We start from the raw sequence: 9,525 nt of genomic DNA, 5'->3' as shown, positions 1-9,525 counted from the left end.
TGCTAATCAAATAAACAGACATCCCTCCATAGTCATATCTAGCAATGCCGTCAACAACTAAAAGATCAAACTCAGTCCACTCTTGTAGCTCCTAATTGATTTGTTGAAAAAATCCACAACACCTGAGAAATTTCCTAGCCCCTACCAGTCCTCTTTTACCATTTTGAGAAACCCTCATGAATGATCCAAGAATTTAAACTCCGAAACAACCTCGGACTCCCTAGCAATCTACTATTCTCCACAATCAAGGGACAATGATCAGATAAACCTCTTTGCCCGCCTTTCAGCATCGTCTCGAAAAACTCTTCAATCCATCCCACGCTAACCAATACCCAATCAAAGCGACTGCACGATTGACCCCAGAACCACGTAAACTTCCGATCAATCAGCTCTAGAACCACCAGCTCCATATCTTGTATCCATATTTTAAAAACTACTGCTGATACTGTAAACATACTAGCTCATTTCTTTTCTTCCACTTGCACAACCTCATTAAAGTCACCCATGTAGCAAATAGGGACTTGACACAAGCCATAGATAAAACTCAACCAGCACAACGCAAAAGTAAAATTCTTGTTCGTCAACACCCCTTCCATACACAATATAATATAATCCTAATATAATTTTCTCTTAAAAATAACATAATAATATACTAAAAGAGGAATAAAACTACAATAATAATATATATCTCTACTCTTTATTAACTCTCCTAATAGAAAAAAATGAATATTCTCAATCTAAATTCATGTTAACTTAGAAACTTCACTTGAATGATATCATTACATATGATATTTATTTATAAATTTGAATATACTAATTTTCTTAATCACTAATAGTCATTTTTAACAACTCCATCTAATATCTCAACAAGATTATAGCACAAGAAGTTAACAACTTACTTTACTCATGGTTTTAAAAACTAAATCAGATAAGTTAGTTGAACCGATTCAATTGTAAATCAGAAACTTTAATATAGATACCAATATATAATAATATAATTGTGATAAATTTTAGTCATAAATTTTGACTATATTTTTTTGTAATTTGATCAATTTTAACTTGTCAAATTTAATACAACTTCTATTATCTTTTAGTAATTTAATCAATTCTTATTTTTTTCATGAAACTTTTATTTTTTATCATTAATTATCAATTTGAATAAATAATATGTGTCATTTATAATTTTTTAAATGTTATTTATACACTAAAAATAATTATTAAAATTAATTTTTATATATTTATATTTATATATAAATATATACATATTTTAATTTATGTTTTTTTTTTGGTATTTATTTTAATTTATGTTTAATATATATTTTATATTTGAAGTCCACTAGGGAGACAATAAGAAATCTTAACAATGTGTACAATGGGCTAATTTATTGGTCCACGATGGATTAAAAAAGAAAAAAACACCTCCTAAACTCTAATAACTAAAAACTTTTACTCCCACTTTCAAATTTTAACAATTTCCTATCCACTACCAAATCTCCCAAAATATATGACAAAATAACCATCAAATTTTAAATTTTAAATCTCCCAATTTTAAATTTTAAATTTTAGCAATGTGACACCATGCAGCCCCTCAGTCGCACTTAGGGGTGTTCATGGTTCAGTTTTTTCATAAACTGAACTGAAACTGCACTAAACCATTTTAAATGGTTTAGAAACCGAACTAAACTACTTTGTCAAATAAGAAACTGGTTTTAAACTAGTTTACAATACAGTGCACCAGTTTAAACCAATTCATAAATATAAAACCAGTTTTAATTGAAAAAACCAGTTTAAACTGATTTATAGGCTAAAACTATTTTAACTTTTAACATATATAAAATTAGTTTTTACATTTTCTCTCTCCCATTCTCTCTCTCCTTCTCTCCCTCTCTCTCTCTCTCTCTCTCCCCCTCTCCCTGCTCTCTCTCTGTCTCCCTTCTCTCCCTCTCTCTCTCTTTTTCTCTCCCTTCTCTCCCTCTCTCTCTCTTTTTCTCTCCCTCTCTCCCCCTCCTTTCTCTCTCTCTCCCACTCTCTCTCTCTTCCTCCTCTCTCTATCTCCCTCTCTCTCCTTCCCCTCTTCTTCTCTCTCTTCTTCTCTCTCTCTTTTCCCCTGCTTTCTCTCTCTCTCCTCTCTCTTTTTCTTTTCTCTCTCTCCCCCTTCCCCTCTTTCTCCCCTCCTCTCTCTTTCTCTCTCTCTCTCTCTCTCTCTCTCTCTCCCTTTTCTCCCTCTCTATCCCTTTCTCTCATTCTCTCTCTCTCTCCCCTATCCCTCTTCTCCTTTCCTTTCCCCCTCCTCTCTATCTTTCTCTCGCTCTCTCTTTCGCTCTCTCTCTCTCTTAACATATATAAAATTAGACTTTACATTCTCTTTCTTTTCCTCCCTCTCTCTCCTTCTCTCCACCTCTCTCCCTCTTCTCTCTCTCTCTCTTTCTCTCTCTCTCCCTTCTCTCCCTTTTTTCTCTTTTCTTCCCCTCTTCCTCATCTTCTCTCCCTCTCTCTCTCCATCCTTTCTCTCTCTCTCTCATTCTCTCCCTTTCTCTCTCTCCTTTTCCTCTCACTCTTCCTCTTCTCTCTTCCCCTCTTTCTCCCTTTTCCCTCTCTTTGTCTTCCTCTCTCTCTCTCCCCCTTTCTCTTCTTATCTTCCTCTCTCTTCCCCTCCTCTCTCTCTCTTCTCTGTCCCTCTTTCTCCCCCTCCCCTTTCTTTCTCTCTCCCTTTCTCTCATTCTCTCTCCCCTATCCCTCTTCCTCTCTATCTCTCTCTCCCTCTTTCTCCTTCCCTCTTCTCCTCCTCTCTCTCTCCTTCTCTCTGTCTCTCTCACTTTCTCTTCCTCTCTCTCTTACGCTCTTTCTCCCCTCCCTTCTCTCTCTTTCTCTCTCAACTCCTCCTCCTCTCTTTTTTCTATCTCTCCTTCTCCCTTTTTTCCTCTTTCTCTCTCCATCCTTCCTCTCTTGTTTTGGAGAAGGAGTAGGAGAGAGATAGAGAAGAGGGATATAGAGTGAGAGAAGGTTGAGAGAGAAAGAGAAAAGAGAGAAGGAAAGGGAAAAAAGAGGAGAAAGAGAGAGAGGAGGGAGAAGAAAAAGAGAGAAGAGGAGAGAAAAAGAAGGGACGAGAGAGAGAAACAGGAAGAGAGAAGGGTGGGAGAGAGAGAGGAGGGAGAGGAGAGGGAGAAACAAAAGGGAAGAGAGAGAGAGAGAAGGGGGAAGGGAGGGAGAGAGAGAGAGAGAAAGGGGAAGGGAGGGGGAGCAAGGGAGAGGGGAGAAAAAGGAAAGAGAAGGAGAGAGGGTGAGAGGAAAAGGAGAGAGAGGGAATGGGAAGAAAGAGGAGAAGGAGAGAGAGAGAAAGAAAATGAGAGAGTAAGGAAAAGGAGGGAGAGAAAGAGATAGGAAGAGGGAAGGGAGGAGAGAGAGAGGGAGAGGAGGGAAAGGAGATAGAGAGAGAGAAAGATGAAGAAAGATAGGAGGGGGAGAGAGGAGAGAGAAAAAGAAAGGGGAAGAGATATGGAAAGGAGGAAGAGAGAGAGAGAGATGAGAGGGAGAAATTAAGAGGAAGAGAGACGGGAAGGGAGAGGGAGAGAGAGAGAGGGAAAGGAGAGAGAGAGAGAGAGAGAGAGAGAGAGAGAGGAGGGGAGGGGGAGAGAGAAGGATGGAGACAACGAGGAGGGGAAGAGAGAGAGAGGAGGGAGAGAAGGAAGAAAGGGAAAAGAGAGAGAGGATGGGGAGAAAGAGGAGAGAGAGAGAGAGGAAGGGAAGTGAGAGAGGGAGAGAGAGAAAAAGAGTATGTAAAAACTAATTTTAGAGTTTAAATAAAACCAGTTTTAATTTGGTTTAAAACTAAACTGAACCATAAAAACTGGTTTTTAATAAACTGGTTTTCATAAAAACTATGGTTTCAGTTCAGTTTTTTATTTAAAAAACTGGTTTATTTAAAACAGTTTCAGTTCAGTTTCAATTCAGTTCGGTGAAACCAGTTTTTTTGCACACCCCTAGTCGCACCCATGCCTTTTCCACCCATGCGTTCCCTTTACGTGTCCATTGATATATGTTCAGTTCAATAGGTTGACAGATGGTTATTGTGTTTCTTACGAGGATGGTTAGTTTAAGTATATATAATTAATAAATGTTGGATGTTCATTTCATTAAGTAGTGAGATGGTTATTTTAGTTATTAAAAGTTATGAGAAAGATTAAACTTCTCAGGAGTCTGAAAAACATTTAAAGTTATAGAAATCCTAATAGTGATTTATAAATAATATAGCCACTCAAACATATTTTTCTAATTTTATTCTGTAATATAGAAGCTTTTATGCAAAGAAAGTGAAATGTTTAATTACTAATCCTAATTAGTACTATTTTCCATTAACGTGGTTGTGAGGAGTGATCCACGTATGATACGGCCAACTGCTTCTATCCCTTGTTTGTGGCGGATAAAAACGAAGTGATGGTGAAACATGAATGCTGCGGAAGGGGGCCGCACGGCCGGCGCGTTGAGATGCTTCTAGTGAGTGAAGCAAAGTGCGCGACGGTGCTGTTCGTACGTTGGCGGGTCGCAGAGCGGTGTGGTCCGATGCTCTGGCGCGGTGACAGATTTTGTTGTCAGAACTTTCACTGGTGAAAAGGGAAGAGAATGGACGAGAAAAAAATCACATCACATGAGGAAGAGGAAAGTCGTTTTTGCGGTATATGTAACTGCAAATCCTTATTTGTTTTGAATTTTAAATTAAAAATTATTAATAATTAATTAACTTAATTATGATTTGATGTTAATTTTAATTTTTTCCATATTATACACATTGTACATTATATTTATTAGCTCTCCATACTTTTTTTATATTTTAATATATATTTTACATTGTTAACTAATTTTAATATCTCTTTTGGGTTAGCAATGACATTGGGAATATAAAAGATATGAAACACGAAACGCATTTAGTGGATTGACCAAGAAGGCAACAACCCCAACTGCCTTTCCACCCTTGAGCCCCAAATCGAAACCGAAACCCAAAATAAAACAACAAACACAATTTTCTCCCTTTCTCACTAGTCACTACTACACACGAATGAAGAACAAGTGATTTCAACCTAACTTTTTTCCTTCAATTTCTGCCTCTAATTACAAACCTACCACAAACCCTTCACAATGACCACTAAATCCCCAATTTTTCCCATGCCAGACCCCCAGCACTTTAGTGACTACGGCTTCGACCCTCAACTCAACTATTTTCAGGTCTCTTTATTCTTTTTGTTTCCATTTTCTATTATTATTTTTATTTATTAATATTACTAAAAGCAGGTATTGGAAGAAGCCATGAAGCACAAGAGGCACCCAGAAAGATCCATAGACTCCATACGCTTCAAGCTTCACAAGCCTGACATTCCAAACGAACTCCATTCCATTTCTACCACGAAGAAGCCATGGTGGAAGAACTTGTTCAAATGGAAGTGGACCCACCGTCACCGTCACCGTCACCACCAAGGCCTTCAGCAGCAACCTCATCAACCTTCCAGGGCCTCCATCTCTGGCCCCGTCTACTTCACCCACACCAGAACCGGACCCACCACCTCCCCCTACCGAACCACCGCACGTCCATGTTCTGGTCCACTCGCCGGCGCCGGAACCTTGACGCCGACGGCCAAGGGTGTGGGTCACGTTGGTGTACCCTATCCGGGTCTCAGGGAGCTTAACATGGAGCAGCAGAGGATGTCTACCTCTGCCTTGCCAGTTTACTTGGTCACTTGAATAAACATGGCAAAGTTTGGATTTTTAATTTGTCGTGAATGTCTTTTTTTCTTTTTTTGGTTATCTGAATTATCTATCACTATTTCCTTTTTCTCTTGGGAACTTGAAAAAGGGATCATGCGTGCGGTTTAAAGCCAGAAATGTTTAGGTGTCTTTCTTTGCAATAATAAGAGAAATTTCTTCTTGTGTTGTTTGAATATAGGAGTATTTCTGCATTAGTAAGAAATAATCAATAAATCAGAATCTGTTGAGCACATAATCAGTATATCTGCATGGTAGCAATAGCCGAAGAGTATTAATATTAAGGACCGGTCAAAACTCTGCAAAAATAAAGCATCAAGTGACAATGGTAGTGGGCAGTGCCACTGTCATTCTGTCAAGGTGGTAAATAGCATTCATGTGAAGCAATAAAGCAATATATATTTGTGGGCTGTGCCTGTGGGGACAAAAGCTGGCAACTGAAACAAGGAGGGAAACAAAATTTCTTAACAAAACCTTTGGAAATTTTTTTTCTAAAAGTGAAAATCTTGATAAAGTAGGTAAGTAATATTTTAATCACTTTTGAATTTATTGTATTCATTGTTTTTGAATTTTATTATCTTAATTTTAAAATAATTAAAATATTAATTTATAAATCTTTTTTTATTGTGAAGAGTTTATTCAAAATCTTTTGAATTTATGAAGATACTTTCATATAAATATTTTTATATAAAGATAATATTTTAAATCGTTAGATGAATTAATTAAATATGTCAAATTATTTAATGATTTGTAATATTATTTTTATATAAAATTATTATTATGTAAATATCTACCTTAATTTTAGGGTAATTTTTACATTAATAAATCGTTTGAGATTTAAAATTATGCAGATGTCCTAAATACAATTTAATTACACGATTGTCCTATTTACATATCTATATAAATCGAATTAATTTGATTTAATTTATGCTACTTACATGTAAATCAAATCAACTTGATAATTATATTTTAAAGTTAATATAGAATAAGTAAACATTAACTTAGAAGTAGAAAATGTCATGATCTGTATCAATAATAAATCGAATAAAGCATTTTATTTACTATATATGTGTTGTTCAATAGTATATCGAATCGAGTTGATTTGATTTACATTGAAAAAGCATTAATCGAAATTAATTAATTCGATTTACATAGAATTACTTTAGAATATGTATATAAGCTAATTTATTTTAAGATATTTATGTAATATTAATTTCTATTTAATATGTTTGTGTGATTTACTCTTATTTTATGTGTAGTAGAACTCCAAAAACAACCAGTAGTAAGGTAATTTTTTTAAAAAAAAGTGGACCTTACAGATGAATGAATAGTACCATGCAAAAGACAAATATTAGACAGTGGTGATGATATTCAGATTAGCGATTAGAAGAGGATTGTACAATAACAGTCATTTTTCTTTTGAAATCAAGAAAGGGCTCTCCATGTGCCTTGCAAAACACTGTTACCTTCCTTGGAGATTGTATCATTTTTGCTTTCTTTTATGTTTTGGGGCTGGGCTTCCTAAAAGAGGCAATGCAATACGAGCACAGGGCCAAGCAGAAACAACAAATTTTGGTGGGCATCTGGGCTGGGCACTACAGGCTTAACTTAACTGGGCCGCTCCTGGTATTGCATTTCCTCTTGTGATGATTTATATAGTCATTGCAGCAGCGATGAAAGTGAATAAGTATATAATTAAAAATCTGAGTCTAGAATCACTGCAAGTTGGCACAGATGGATGAGGGTCTGTGTCTCTTAACCATCTTTTTGGGTTCGATACTCACCACCTTGCCTCTGCAATACCCAAAGAATTAGTCATTGAACTTCCAGCCTACTCAAAATTTTGAGAAAAAACAAAACAATACTAATTTGCACAAAAAAATTCTGAGTCTAGAAAGCAATGCGAGTCAAATGCTAAGGGGCAGAAAAAACAAAATGGAAACGTGCTTCACGCAATCACATAACATCCAACGTATAAATTAAATTAAAAAGCCACAAAGCAGAAGCGACACGCTAGAAATTGATATTATAATCAGTTATAATAACAAGGAAGGTCAAGCAAACTCAAAAAATATTTACCAGACATACAAAGCAGATCAAAGCATCAACATCCTTAGCCTTTTACCTTTATTTATTTTATTCTGTTCCTCTAACGTGCATCTCTTATCTAATTTCTAAAGTAAAGAATCTAGTATCTTGCACTGTATAGTCATGACGCAAAGTATATTACATATCTTCTTATTACAAGCTTAAAACCACACGCATACAATCATAAAGAAAGAAAGAGACAGTCAACAATAATGGAGGATGGGATAGAGCACCGTACGGTGAATGTGAATGGCATAAACATGCACATAGCTGAGAAGGGTGAAGGGCCTCTCATCCTATTCATCCATGGCTTCCCAGACCTATGGTACTCGTGGCGCCACCAGATAGCCTTCTTTGCATCCCGAGGGTACCGCTGCGTGGCCCCCGACCTCCGCGGCTTCGGTGACAGCGATGCACCCAGCAGCCCGAGCGCCTACACGAGCCTCCACATCGTGGGAGACCTCATCGGGCTGCTGGATGCAGTAGCCGGAGAGGAGGAGAAGGTGTTTGTGGTTGGACATGACTGGGGAGCCTTGACTGCTTGGAGCCTCTGCATGTATCGGCCTGAGAGAGTGAAGGCTCTTGTTAACTTGAGCGTTGCCTTCACTCCCAGACACCCCATGCGAAAGCCCCTTCAAACCTTGAGAGCTGTTTATGGCAACGACTACTACATCTGCAGGTTTCAGGTACTTGTTCAATTCATTGTATTCCTTGGATCTGATTATTGATTCATTGAAAGTTGATGTGGTTTGATGGTGAAAACAGGAGAGTGGAGTTATAGAGGAGGAGTTTGCGGAGATTGGAACTGAAAGAGTGTTGAAGGAATTCCTGACATATAGGAACCCTGGTCCGCTTTATCTGCCTAAGGGTAAAGGCTTTGGCCATCCAACTGAATCTCCCATTCTGTTGCCATCATGGCTTTCTGAACAAGAATGCAAATACTATGCCTCTAAATATCAAAAGACTGGCTTCACTGGGGGATTCAACTACTATAGGAGTTTGGATCTGTATGTTCCTTAATTTATATATATATCACCTACTACTACTACTACCTTTCTTTCTTTTTTTCTATTTTATTTGATTTTGTTATTGCTATATGTGTAGAAACTGGGAGCTGACTGCACCGTGGACTGGTGCTCAAATCAAAGTTCCGGTGAAGTTTGTGGTGGGGGATGTTGACCTGACATACAACGCGCCGGGCGCCAAGGACTACATTCACAAAGGAGGCTTCAAAAGAGATGTGCCGCTTCTGGAGGAGGTGGTTGTTCTTGAAGGTGCAGGCCACTTCCTCCACCAAGAAAGGCCTCATGAAATCAACAAACACATCTATGACTTTTTTCGTAACTTCTCATGATCATCTGCACAACTCCTCCTCCTCCTCCTCCTCCGCTTGCCTTCTCTTCTTCCGTTCCTGCCACCTGTGTTCCTTTATCATCCGTTTCTTCTCTCGTGTATTCTCATAGTCTGGATTCTGGAATGTGTATGTGACTCTATTGTCCATTAACAACTCTGGATGCGCATGTTTTATAAAAATAACTGTGATTCAATATGATGATGACAAATGTATTTCGTGCTTGATTTCGTTACTCAGATATATTTGGTCCCAAAATACCTACCATCTTTATGTGCTTGAGCTATCAAATAAAGGGTAAGACTTAAGAGAGAGACAAATTATTTTTGAAC

General features: G+C 37.6%; 2 protein-coding genes across 2 annotated transcripts; both read left to right on the top strand.

Annotated features, from left to right (window-relative positions):
• The first annotated feature begins 4,975 nt into the window (after positions 1-4,975).
• LOC112723105 (uncharacterized) lies at positions 4,976-5,930 on the top strand. The gene is made up of 2 exons (XM_025774343.3): positions 4,976-5,220; positions 5,287-5,930. The coding sequence occupies exons 1-2, from the start codon at positions 5,134-5,136 to the stop codon at positions 5,731-5,733; spliced, it is 534 nt and encodes a 177-aa protein (XP_025630128.1). The 5' UTR covers positions 4,976-5,133; the 3' UTR covers positions 5,734-5,930.
• A 1,914-nt stretch (positions 5,931-7,844) lies between these two features.
• Positions 7,845-9,391, top strand: LOC112723102 (epoxide hydrolase 2). Its single transcript, XM_025774341.3, has 3 exons — positions 7,845-8,528; positions 8,608-8,849; positions 8,947-9,391. The coding sequence occupies exons 1-3, from the start codon at positions 8,055-8,057 to the stop codon at positions 9,194-9,196; spliced, it is 966 nt and encodes a 321-aa protein (XP_025630126.1). The 5' UTR covers positions 7,845-8,054; the 3' UTR covers positions 9,197-9,391.
• Positions 9,392-9,525: the final 134 nt, after the last annotated feature.

The sequence above is a fragment of the Arachis hypogaea genome, chromosome 11, assembly GCF_003086295.3.
Source record: "Arachis hypogaea cultivar Tifrunner chromosome 11, arahy.Tifrunner.gnm2.J5K5, whole genome shotgun sequence".
NCBI classification, from domain to species: Eukaryota; Viridiplantae; Streptophyta; class Magnoliopsida; order Fabales; family Fabaceae; genus Arachis; species Arachis hypogaea.
Note: the sequence above shows the minus strand (reverse complement) of the source record. Positions and strands in the feature narration are given on the sequence as shown.

Excerpts from the sequence above, each read along its gene's own strand:
- LOC112723105 (XM_025774343.3), top strand. The coding sequence starts at position 5,134 with ATGACCACTAAATCCCCAATTTTTCCCATGCCAGACCCCCAGCACTTT. Across the intron at positions 5,221-5,286 it reads CTCAACTCAACTATTTTCAG|GTATTGGAAGAAGCCATGAA; the intron begins GTCTCTTTATTC and ends TACTAAAAGCAG.
- LOC112723102 (XM_025774341.3), top strand. The coding sequence starts at position 8,055 with ATGGAGGATGGGATAGAGCACCGTACGGTGAATGTGAATGGCATAAAC. Across the intron at positions 8,529-8,607 it reads ACTACATCTGCAGGTTTCAG|GAGAGTGGAGTTATAGAGGA; the intron begins GTACTTGTTCAA and ends TGGTGAAAACAG. Across the intron at positions 8,850-8,946 it reads TACTATAGGAGTTTGGATCT|AAACTGGGAGCTGACTGCAC; the intron begins GTATGTTCCTTA and ends CTATATGTGTAG.